At 35.8% G+C, this 13,661-nt stretch overlaps 1 protein-coding gene across 1 annotated transcript in view; it reads right to left on the bottom strand.

The window, feature by feature from the left end:
* The window catches only part of SLC49A4 (solute carrier family 49 member 4), an 89,924-nt gene that overhangs the window by 18,951 nt on the left and 57,312 nt on the right, over positions 1-13,661 (bottom strand). The window contains exons 6-7 of the mRNA XM_082839862.1: positions 12,405-12,472; positions 9,150-9,277 (exon numbers count right to left, since the gene is read on the bottom strand). Of these exons, the coding sequence (XP_082695988.1) occupies positions 9,150-9,277; positions 12,405-12,472 (196 nt within the window). The remainder of the gene's footprint in view (positions 1-9,149; positions 9,278-12,404; positions 12,473-13,661) is intronic.

Here is a 13,661-nt window from a genome sequence, read left to right as displayed (position 1 = left end):
AACTACAGAGTTTTTCATATGTTTTGGGCATGTTGAATATATAGAATACATATGTATGTATATACACATACACTGATATACATTTCTATATCATTGAGCTGTGCCTTTCTTCTCAGCCTCAGATTTTCTTCCTAAAAATGATTACTGTGGCCTTCATGGTCTATCACTAATTAAAATACGCAGTACGGGAGTTTGCTGATGGTCCAGTGGTGAAGGGGACGCGGGTTCGATCCCTGATTGGGGAAATGGGATCCCACATGCTGCAGGTAAACTAATCCCGCGCGCCAGAACTACTGAGCTCGTGTGCCTCAACTAGAGAAGAGAAAACCCGCATGCCACAACTGGAGAGAAGTCTGCGCACCGCAATAAAAGATCCCGCATGCCACCACTAAGACCTGACGCAGCCATAACAATAAATAAATAAATAAAATAAAATAAAGTAAAATAAAATATGCAGTAATGAAACTGGGGTTCCAAAAGAGAAGGGGGCATATTTTGCTGCAATATTCATTAATGGTGATGGTTTTCTTTGCACGTGTTATTACCTTGTGGGTATCCCTTGTTTAGTCCCTTTGGTGGCAAAGTTTAGTCCTATAAAGACTGACAGTAATGTTTAGAGTCCCTTATGACTGGAAGGCACAGTTATTATCTTGCAGAAATGAAGCACAACTAATAATTCTTTGAAACAGTGGGCCCAGAGTAGAGATTGGTTGGGAAATCAGATATCCTAAGTAGTACAGGTTTATCAGTAACCTTGAAGCTCCCAAAGAATGACATATGATTCTGCAGAAGGCAATGTACTATTAACTCATGGAACACTGACTGATCACCTGGTCAAACCCTCTACCTTCAAGAAACACAAATTCTACTTGAAGACTTATTTCTCTTCTTGAAAATCTCCATGGATAAACATTCCATGACCTCAGTAAGAAGCGTTTATCTGAGCATTTCACAAATCCATCCTTGTCTTTTAATCCATGTTCTATTTCTGCCTCTTAATCAGTCATGAACATGAGTAATTCACTTTTAGTTCATAAAACTGAAAATAATAATTCACTCCTTAGCCTTCTTTCTTTAAAGTTTAAAATCCCTAATTTCCTTAATAATGTGCATTTCTTTAATCATGCTCATCCTTTTCTGAATTTTCTCATTTCTCCCCATTTTTGGGCAAGTGTATGTTTTTATTTCTTTGCATGCTATTAAAATGGGACATAATTATCTTAACAAAGGCAAAATGCATGAAAATATATTAAGAGGATTACTCACTAGCCTATACATGTCACATGCCTTTCAATACAACCAAATATATTTCCTTTCTTCAATTATCACCTAAAGCCAGCTTGTAGTCGGCTATCACCCTCAAGGGGCTTCTATCTAGCTAATCACCCACCCTTATTCTCCCCACCCATTATCTGTTTCCGACATCACCATCATGGCATCTTAGTAACTTGCATTCGATGAAGAACCTCTCCCAAAGCATCTTCTGTTAAACAGTCAAATTACACTATTTCAGCAAACTCAACACCAAAGTGCTAACATTTTTCAAAATGTCATTTTCAAAGTATTCATCTATTCAGTGAAAAATGACATGTGAATTGTGGCTAGCATGGCTAGACATCTAGTTCTCAGATAAGGTGAATAATGTATTTTCATAATTTTATTTACAGCATAAGCTTCAAGATTTTGAGACTCATATTACCTAGTCATGAGTTTATTTACTGCTCTATTATAGCTAATTCAATTAATGAAGATATAATACAATATTAAATATTGAGTTTCCCTAAAGAAATAATAAAAGCAGACCACTGAGAGCCTCCAAGAGGATGTATGTAAGCAAGTACATATACCAAAATAGTACACCTTTAGATAGAATGGAATGATCCAGCTTTTCTTCTATAGAGATGGCAACAGTAATATCAAGATCAGTGGACTACAGAAAGATTGCATTAGAAGGTTCTAGCAGTAGTAGCACTTATAACACAAGGGTTGAACAAAATTAATAGCTTTTAATTTATTATGTCAACAGTTATAATTAATGTGTATATTTTCAAACACTTTTCATGTAAATTCTTCTGATTTATAAAAAGTAATAATAGAAACACTATGTTTGCTAGACACTGGAAAAAGACTAGACATTTTCCTGATTAAAAAAAGAATGACTCTGGTAAAAAAAGAAACATGAATTTGCCATTACTGACTTTAAATATCAGCCTAAAGGTCTAGATGTGTCTATAATTAGATTTTGTAGTAGGTTCCCTTTCATGAAACCTTTTTTACTTAAAAGGAATTAGGTCAGATTTTTACAAAGGCAGTAAGAATATCTATGACAGATTTATTCAAATTCTCCATTGTTCCATTAAAATATGCCCTTTTGCCTTCTTACAGCTAGTGCTGAATAACAGAGTGGCTAAGCTTCCTGACTATTATTGGCAATAAGTCATATCTATTGAGATTCAAAATAGAGACAAAGTATACTTCATTCATTCATTCATTATTCAGGGCTTATGCTAGGTACTGGTGTGGGAGTTGGGGGTCAGAATTTAAAAGGCAAAAGTGCATGCTCCAGATTTTCAGACTGGTAGGGAGATAAGACATATACTCAAGTAACTATTAAGTGGTATCAGGAAAGAGAAAAAGAATACTATGATAATTCAGAGAAGGTATGTGAACAAATTTAGTCCTTAACCCAGTGTATTTGTAAGTTAAAAATGCATCTTTGTAGAGCAGAAACTAATAGAACAATGTAAAGCAATTATACTCCAATAAAGGTATTACAAAAATGCGCCTATCAGGAGTTTCTAAGTGACATTAATAAACAGACTTACATTCGAAAACAGGAGAATTTATAAATTCAATGGTTAAGATGTCTACCTCAAACTCAACCTCCCAATTCTAGCCTTGATTTAATTTAGAATTCTGCTTTCCTTTCTGTCCAACATAATTATTTTTAAGGACAGAATGGGAAAACAGTCTTGACTGGGGTCAATTACATCAATTTTCTTTAAAGATTTAAAAAGATGCATAGTTTTCACAATAAATGCTGGAGAGGGTGTGGAGAAAAGGGAACCCTCTTGCACTGTTGGTGGGAATGTAAATTGATACAGCCACTATGGAGAACAGTATGGAGGTTCCTAAAAAACTAAAAATAGAACTACCATACGACCCAGCAATCCCACTACTGGGCATATACCCTGAGAAAACCATAATTCAAAAGGAGTCATGGACCACAACGTTCATTGCAGCTCTATTTACAATAGACAGGACATGGAAGCAACCTAAGTGTTCATCGACAGGTGCATGGATAAAGAAGATGTGGCACATATGTACAATGGAATATTACTCAGCCATAAAAAGAAATGAAATTGAGTTATTTGTAGTGAGGTGGATGGACCTAGAGTCTGTCATACAGAGTGAAGTAAGTCAGAAAGAGAAAAACAAATACCATATGCTAACACATATATATGGAATCTAAAAAAAAAAAAAATGGTTCTGAAGAACCTAGGGGCAGGACAGGAATAAAGATGCAGATGTAGAGAATGGACTTGAGGACACGGGTAGCGGGAAGGGTAAGCTGGGACGAAGTGAGAGAGTGGCATGGACTTATATATACTACCAAACGTAAAATAGATAGCTAGTGGGAAGCAGCCGTATAGCACAGGGATATCAGCTCAGTGCTTTGTGACCACCTACAGGGTGGGATAGGGAGGGTGGGAGGGAGACACAAGAGGGAGGAGATATGAGGATATGTGTATATGTACAGCTGATTCACTTTGTTATAAAGCAGAAAGTAACACACCATTGTAAAGCAATTATATTCCAATAAATATGTTAAAAAAATAAAATAAAAAGATGCATAGTTCTCAAATATATATATGTTTTCTGATTATAAAAGTAAAACAAATTCAGTGTTACAAATCCAGACAAAAAAGGAGGTAAGGGGCTTCCCTGGTGGCGCAGTGGTTGAGAGTCCACCTGCCGATGCAGGGGATGCGGGTTTGTGCCCCGGTCCAGGAAGATCCCACATGCTGCGGAGCAGCTGGGCCCGTGAGCCATGGCCGCTGAGCCTGTGCATCCGGAGCCTGTGCTCTGCAACGGGAGAGGCCGCAACAGTGAGAGGCCCGCGTACCGCCAAAAAAAAAAAAAAAAAAAAAAAGGAGGTAAAAAACTAAATCTCCTCCATCCAGAGATAAAACTGTTAATTTTATCAGGTTAAATAGAAAATACATGAAATTTAATGAACGTATTATCTTATAATGAATATTCTGCACTTAATTCAAGGGAACAAATCTGTTCATCATGTACTCACGACTATATTCTTGTGAAATCTAACATATGCATACATGTCATACAGTATCACAAAAAAAATTTGAGTGTAATGCTATGAACAAACAGAGTTGTAAACTAAAACTGTTCTACCAGAATGTTGTACAGCTGCTAAAGTTGAAACTATACCAGAATAATAAAAAATTCTGGCTCAGGACACTCGACAAAATTGCTCAAAACCCTAATGAAGGAATGTTAGTATATTAAAAGTGCAAAGTATCCAAAGAAAGATTACTCTGGACAACTGGGATTTATAGGCAAAGCAATAAACACTGAAAAGAGGGAATCCCAGCAGGATGGTACAGAGCAGAAGTTTCCAAACCTTCCTTCTCAGCACCCTTTGTATCTCAGTAATTTTTTAGTGGTGCCTCGAGGCCAAAGGAAATAGCTAACAATTCTGTTAATTACATGGTTAGGTCCAAACAATTTAATAAATATATATATGTCCTAACAATTTAGTGGCCATTAAAAAATACTCATATATTGAAAGAAATAGATTTTTACTTCATTCTTAAACAACCACAATTACTTACTAATGGGATGTGTACATCTGACAGGCACTACACAACTTCTCAAATCTTGTAATCAGAACAGCACTGCCACTCTCATTTCCTGTTCCACACTTATTACTGTGCGGAATGATGTCCCCTCCTTCCCGCAAAAGATATTCATGTGTGAATTCCTGGAAACTGTGAATATGTTTCCATACACGGCAAAAAGGATTAAGGCTGCAGATGGAATTAAGGTTGCTAATCAGCTGATTTGAAAATTGGGAGACTATCCTGGATTACCTGGGTAGACCCCATGTAATCACAAGGATCCTTAAAAGTAGAAGAAGGAGGCAGAATATGAAGTTCAGAGGAAGATGTTACCTTGGAAGGAAGGAACAATGCAATATGAGATGCAATATGAGAAGGACTTGACCTGCTGTTGCCAGCTTTACAGATGGATGAAGGGAGCCACGAGCCACGGAATGTGGACAGCCTCTAGAAGTTAGAGAAGGCAAGGAAACAAATTCTTCCCTAGTGTCTGCCCACATTTTGATTTTAGCCTCGGGAGACTCGAGTTGGACTTCTAACTTACAGAAATATATGATAATAAATTGGTGGTTTTTTTAAGCCACTATGTTTGTGGTAGCTTATTAACAGCAGCCATAGAAAGACTAATATAGACCCCCAAATGATACTAATAACAATTAAAAACAACTGCAGCTATACATGTTTCAGGTCAATTAGGTGAGCTAATAATAAGTAAACTGCCTATATTATACTCCTTGGCTAGACTCACCAAGAAAAAAAGAGAGCAGACTCAAATAAATAAAATGAGAAATGAAAGAGATATTACAACTGATACCACAGAAACACAAAGGACAAGAGACTACTATGATATAATTATATGCCAACAAAATAGACAACCTAGAAGAAATGTATAAATTTCTAGAAATATACAACCTACAAAGCCTGAATTGCAATGAAATAGAAAACTTGTACAGATCAGTTACTAGGAGGAGATTGGATCAGTAATCAAAAACCTCTCAACAAAGAAATGTCCATGACCAAAAGCCTCCACTGGTGAATTCTACCAAACTTTCAGAGGTGAACTAATACCAATCCTTTTCAAACTCTTCCAGAAAACAGAAGAGGGGGAAACTTCCAAATACATTTTACAAGGCCAGCATTATCCTGATACCAAAACCAGATAAGGATGCCACAAAAAAAGAAAATTACAGGCCAATATCCCTGATGAATACAGATGCAAAAATCCTTAACAAAATAGCAAACCAAATTCAACAATACATTAAAAGGATCATATACCATGATCAAGTGAGATTTATTCCAGGGACTCAAGGCTGGTTCAACATCTGCAAATCAGTCAATGTGATACACCACATTAACAAAATGAAGGGATAAAAATCATGTGATCATCCCAATAGACAGAGAAAAAGCATTTGACAAAATTCAACACCCATTTATGATAAAAATGCTCAACACAGCAGGTAAAAAGGGAATGTATCTCAACGTAATAAAGGCCATACATGACAAGATCACAGTTAACATTATACTCAATGGTAAAAAGCTGAAAGCTTTTCCTCTAAGATCAGGAACAAGACAAGGATAATCACTCTCCCCACTTTTATTCAACGTGATATTCGAAAGTCCTAGTCACAGCAATTGGGCAAGAAAAAAAAGGTATCTAAACTGGGAAGAAGCAAAACTGACACTATTTGCAGATGACATATTATATACAGAAAATCCTAAAGACTCCATCAAAAACTGTTGGGGTCTTCCCTGGTGGAGCACTGGTTGAGAATCTGCCTGCTAATGCAGGGGACACAGGTTCGAGCCCTGGTCTGGGAGGATCCCACATGCCGCGGAGCAACTAGGCCCGTGAGCCACAACTACTGAGCCTGCGCGTCTGGAGCCTGTGCTCCGCAATAAGAGAGGCCGCAATAGTCAGAGGCCCGCGCACTGCGATGAAGAGTGGCCTCCGCTTGCCACAACTAGAGAAAGCCCTCGCACAGAAACGAAGACCCAACACAGCAAAAATAAATAATTAATAAAACAAAGGACTAGTCTTTAAAAAAAAAGTTTAAAGGCCATTTGTTATCCTTTAAAAAGAAAAACTTGGAACTAATAAATTCAGTAAAATTGTAGGTTACAAAATCAACAGAAAAATCTTGCATTTCTCTACACTAGTAATGAACTATCTGAAAGAGAAATGAAGAAAAAATCCCATTTACAATTATATCAAAATAATAAAATACCTAGGAATAAAATTAACCAAGGAGGTGAAAGATCTGTATATTGAAAACGTAAAGACATAAATTAAAGAAACTGAAGAAGACAAAAATAAATGGAAAGATATTCTGTGCTCATAGATTGGAAGAATTACTATTGTTAAAATGTCCATATTACCCAAAGCAATCCCTATCAAAATTCCAATGGCATTTTTCACAGAAATAGAACAAACAATCCCCAAATTTGTGTGGAACCACAAAAGACCCTGGATAGCTAAAGCAACCTTGAGAAAGAAGAACAAAGCTGGAGGCATCACATGCCCTGATTTCAAACAATATTACAAAGCTATAGTAATTAATATGGTATAGTATTGGCATAAAAACTGAGACATAGATCAATGGAACAGAACAGAGAGCCCAGAAATAAACCTACACACTTATGGTCAATTAATTTACAACAAAAAAGCCAGGACTATGCAATGGGGAAAAGACAGACTCTTCAATAAATGATATTAGGAAAACTGGACAACCACATGCAAAAGAATGAACTTGGACCACTATCTTACACCATATGCAAAAATTAACACAAAATTGATCAGAGACTTGAATGTAAGACCTGAAACCATAAAACTCCTAGAATAAAATATAGGCAGTAAGTTCCTTGACATAGGTCTTGGCAATAATTTTTTGAATCTGACACCAAAAGTGAAAGAACAAAAGTGAAAATGAACAACTGGGACTATATCAAACTAAAGAGCTTCTGCACAGCAAAGGAAACCATCAACAAATGAAAACGCAACCTACTGAATGGGAGAAAATTGCAAACCATATATCTGATAAGGGGTTAATATCCAAAATATACAAAGAACTCATACAATTCAGTACCAAAAAGCAAACAATGCAATTAAAAAATGGGCAGAAGATCTGAATACTCATTTTTCCAAAGAAGACATACAGATGGCCAAAAGACACATAAAATAAGTTCAATATCATTAATCATCAGGGAAACACAAATCAAAATCACGAGATATTACTTCACACCTGTCAGAATGGCTATTATCAATAAGACAAGAAATAACAAGTGTTGGCACGGATGTGGAGAAAAGGGAACCCTCCTACACTGTTGGTGGGAATGTAAATTGATACAGCCACTATGGAAAACAGTATGAAGTTTCCTCAAAAGACTAAAAATAGAGCTACCATATGATCCAGCAATTCCATTTCTTATCTGAAGGAATTGAAATCACTATCTCAAAAAGATATCTACACACCCCCCTTGTTCACTGCAGCATTATTTACAATAGCAAAGATATGGAAACAACCTAAGTGTCCATCAATGGATGAATGGATAAAGAAATTGTGGAATATATATGCAATAGAATATTACTCAGCCATAAAGAATGAAATCTTGCTATTTGTGACATGTTTAGATCTTGAGGATATTATGGTAAGTGAAGTAAGTCAGACAGAGAAAGACAAATATTGTATGATCTCTCTTATATATGGAATCAAAAACAAACAAACAAAAAAACCCAACAAACCAAGCTCACAGAAACAGAGAACAGACTGGTGGTTGCAAGAGGTGGGTGGGGCGGTAGGAGAAATGGTGAACTGTTTGGTTTTTGTTTTTAGTTTAAATAAACTGAATAAAAATTTTTAAAAAAGGCTAAATAGAAAATAAACCTATAGGTGCTCATTCAAAGAATTTTACTGGTGTGTACTTGAAACATCATAGCTTTTTGCCTCTGTTCATGTTCATTTTCCTTCCTGTTTAACAATCATGTAATGGCTATAAACCAGATAAAAAATACTTGTATTATGCTCTGATATGATTTTTAAAAGAATATAAGCTTTTCCATGCTATATAAGCTTAGGCTAAAGATTATACATTTCCATATGCAAAATCCAATGGAAATGTTTTTAGTTATTTCTTGAGCTCTTTTTAGATGGGATGATGGTCTGATGGCTAGACAAGGGAGACCTTTTTGTATATTTAACAATTACTTATGGAAAAAGTCCTACTGTCAGTGTGTATATACTTCTATAAACTGAAACTATTTATTCAAAGTTTAAAACAGTCTGTGTTCACCTGTGGTTAAAGGCAGGTGTGTGATGCTGTTCAAACAGGTCAGGGTGAACCACGTGGATGACAGTGTAGCCCCAGAAAACAGGAGGAGAAGAATTAGTTTCAGCATACCCCTGATAAAATCTGCAAACCTGAAAAGAAACAATGTTAATATATTAATGCTAGCTGGATTTTTAAAATACCATTTACATCAATGACACGTTTTCATTAAACAATAATTTCCTGAAAAAATTTCAATGCTTTTAAACGCAAGTTTTTTGATTTTTTTTAAACCAATACATTTTATGTGTTTGTGTGTGTGTGATAAATGTTGCTTCGTGATAAATGCGCTCTTTTTTCTCTTACAAAACACATAAAATGTGATCTCTGTTCTGGATCTGTAAGTTACAGGCTGGATTCTGAGTTTTAAATTGCCACTTTACTTTCTTTATATATTTTTCTATAATTTCCAAACATCCTATAATGAGCACATATTGTCCTAGTTTTATGAAACAGGCTAACTTGTTGATGTAAACTTGCAAAGATGGCTCTCCCAAAATTCAAACTCACCTAGAGAACCAATACAAATGGTTACACCAGAGCCTTTGGGGTCCTATACGATCTGGTCTCTGCCTCCACTTTCCCTTTGTCTTATTATTCTCCAGCTGCACAGCCCTGTTTCTGTCTCTCCTACATGCTAAGGTTGTTTCCCACAGCAACGGTAGCTTCTGCACCTGTCCTGGAATGCTGGTACCCCCAGATCCTCATATGACTTACTCCTGCTTATTGTTCAGGTCATTTGGGTCTCAGTTCAGGAAGGCTCTCCATGCTTGTGGAGGAAACCCTCCCCATCCCAACTCCACACTCTATTTTCTCTATAGCATTTAACTCTATTGGAATTTCTCTTGTTTTTGCATTTATTGTTTGTCTTCCCTATCAGACTATAAGCTTTGTAAGAGCAAAAACCTAGCTCTAGAATAGTGAATTTATTCTACAAAATTTGTGTATAATGTTTCACAGCATTTTAAGTTCTCAAAAATCCTGCTTTGTCTTGAATTAACATGAAACTCCTGGTTGAGATGCTTATCGTTTAGTAATGACCAAAAAGTTTTCCATTTGCCAACTGTTTTTCCTCATCTACTGATGAACCGTTGATTATATAAGCACAATCCTCTTGCTGTGCCTGTACACAGCTTACTCTGTCCTTCAGAATTGTTCCTATTGTAGAAAAACTGATCCCATCCCAAATACAACATATACCATGTTTTCTCTGTTTTTTAAATTGATTTTAATTTCTACTGTAATTATATGACTTGCAATACTATCTTTCATTTTGCACTTATTTAATGTGATGTGGCTAATCATGTTTGTAAAGTGTTATCTAGACTAAAATGACTTCCTATGAGAGCTGATGCCACCTTTTGGTGGGAAAAATGGATGCACCTTTGCCCAGTGACTTTGGTTAGCTCTCTGTTATGAAAGTTCACAAACAGAAAATTCTTATGTACTCTGAAAAAGGTTCCACAGCTTGATGGAAATGCCCCTCAAGAAAATCCAAATGCTTTGTTATAATTCCACGCTCACCACTTTTCTGATTTATATTTTGCTATGCTGCATGAACTTACTTGTCAGATGGGCAGATGGCCAGGTATGAGAGAATAAAACAGTTTTCTGGTACAATCAGAATTGAGTGAAGTTGAACAGTGAGTAAGTTTTCCAGGGCCTGATCACACAAGAATAAACTGACTACTCTGGTCTACCAATTTTAGATACCTAGTCCTTTCAAATGGGCTTATACCATCAAAGTGTACAGTTAGGACAAAAGTATTACATTTAGTAGTAACCTTTAGTAATATAATCACAAAAAAAAACCACCCAAAGCACTCATATCTATAAGGAGATTCTGTTCTAGGGATCCCAAAAAGGCTGTTTTGAATATAATCTAAAAATTGATTTTAGGCTTAGGAGATACCTACAATTGATTTTGGATCCCAGAGTAAGGGCAGTACTTTTTAGAACTGCCATTTCAACAATTTAAAAACAGAAACGTCCTCATTCTAACTTTTCCATATAGTTAAAATTAAGAGTTTGTAGAACAAAATGAAGAGAAAGGAGCATTTGAGATGTCATTTCTGATACATAATGTGTCCCTCTTTGACCTATGTGGTGCTCAGAAAAGGATTTGGTAAATGATGACTTGCTATCATTGGCTTGGAGATTTAATTAGAAAAATTAGATACGGTTCTTATCAAATGTGATAGGTCAATGTATTCTAGTATCAGTGTAGTGATTTCCTACAAATAGCTATGCTCCTATTCTTTAGCTTTTCGATTTTATCCTCATATTTTTCTAACTTATAAAAACCTCAGATAAAGTGATTTAGAAATTACAGTGACAATTTATTCTTTCATTAGCCCAGAAACACTAGGCAAACTGTAAGGTTTAGATATAATATTATCCTGTGTCAACTGTGTTTGAATATTTAGATAGCAAGGTGCTTCACATATCCTATTTGATCTCCCCAAACATGTAATTAGATTCTCCCAATTCCTGCTAAAGTTGACTGTCCAATTTTGTTTTTGATTAAACAGGGTAAAATGATTTGGAAAGTGAAAGAATATTATCTCACTGGAAACACCAAGAGTAGTTTTACAGGTAGTTACCTACATGAGTGACATTTTCAATCTTTTCTTTTTTCAGAATAAATGAGGCTTTTTCCTTCTTCTGTCTCATTCTAAAAATGTGTTGTCATAATGGTTAAGATCAGAGGGAGTTTGATGAAACTCTAAGTCTTTATGGACATTTTTCGTCAAAATGTGGTAACTATAGAGTCATACCTGCCAAAAGTGACCAGAAATAAATATCTGCTAATCAGGATACTGACTTTTCATGGAAAGTTCTAGAGATGCTCTTATGAATGATTCCTTTCAATTCTTTTCTAATCTCAAAAACTATCAATTTGCCTTTATTATTGTATACTCTTTCCCATTTGTAGATGTTGCTCTCTAATAATATGGAGAAAGTCAGCTTAATTATACTGGAAATACATCTCTAGTCTCCAAAAACATTTTAGGATGGACTACTCCTGTGAAGGTTTCTTGTAGCAGCAAATTCTACCTACTGCATGTGAATTTTCTTATAGCCTGAACAAGTGCCCTTATCTGACTTTTGCCTGTTTTACTTTTCCTTCAATTTTAATGTTTATCTAGGGGAGTGGAGTCTCCCTTTGGGCTCTTTTGGGTTCTGCCCACTAACATGTTTAACGTAAAATATTCTCACCTTGCCATAGCTATTCCAACAACACAGCCTCCAACTATGGACCAAAATCCAATCCAGCCAGCATCTACCTGTTAAGAAAGTGGAAGACATATTTAATACAAGATTATCATATTGAAGTTTAGAAGGCATGGAAAACAATCCTCTATAATCAGTATGTTAATAGCTAAATGGCAGCAAATCTAGGAAACACTATTTAAGAAAATGAATCAGATGAAAGGATTCATGTGTGACTAATTAATACAAACTTACCTAAATAAATACATAATAGATTAACTTTTTATTGGAATATTTAAATCAACAAAATACTCAGTGTCACAAACAGATATTTTTCAAATGTGTTCTACATGCCAGGCATTGTACTAGGAACTCTTAAGAAAACAGGCAAAGGAGAAAAGATGGTCACTGACCTAAAAAGCTTAAATACAGCCAAGATACAGGAAACTACTAGGCAATAATTAAGTGCTAAAATGTCTGGCACAAGTAAAAATGTATTAAGAGAAACACAGAAGAGTATGGGAAAGAGAGGGTTGGGGGGCGGGGAGAGAGAGAATATGGGTGCAGCACCTGGTGAAACTAGACAGAGAAAGAATTTGAGCTGGATTTCAAATGGATAGCTCACTCCACTCTTGAAGAAAACATTTCCAGCCCTGCCATTTACTAGCTTTGTGACTTTGGGCAAATTATGTCGTCTCACCTATAAAATGGACTAAATGAGAGAATCTGCATATAGAACTTGGATCAGCAGTTGACATACAGGAAGTGCTCAATAAAGGTTAGAGCTGTTATGCTTACTTGATGATGTTTCTCTATCATCTAATGTCTTGTCTCTTTCCTACCTTCATGGACAAACTTATTCAGAGCAATCTACAAATGCTGCCCATATTTCCTAATCACTCATGTATCTCTCTTTTTTTATTATTCAAACAGAAAGTCACAAAAATTATAATCATCCTCATCAGTTCACTCAGTCCCATGTAATTAATTTTGTTTCATCTTGATCTTTTGTTAGCACTTTTATGAATTCATCAGTTTTCCATTAGAGTTCTGAAAATGCTTATTCATTCAGTTCAGCAGTATAGTCAGTTACCAGAAACCTGTACTTGTCAGAGTCTTTTTCTTTAACTCTTACTATGACTTGGCTTCTATCTCAACTACACCCCAAGTCTCAGTTTCCTCATTAGTAGAATGGGGATAGTAAGGATTTTTCTGAGAATTAAATAAGTTAATAAATGCAAAGTGCTCAAGACCTGTTAGCTG

This window comes from Leucopleurus acutus (genome assembly GCF_964270905.1).
Source record: "Leucopleurus acutus genome assembly, chromosome: 5".
Classification (NCBI taxonomy): domain Eukaryota; kingdom Metazoa; phylum Chordata; class Mammalia; order Artiodactyla; family Delphinidae; genus Leucopleurus; species Leucopleurus acutus.
Note: the sequence above shows the minus strand (reverse complement) of the source record. Positions and strands in the feature narration are given on the sequence as shown.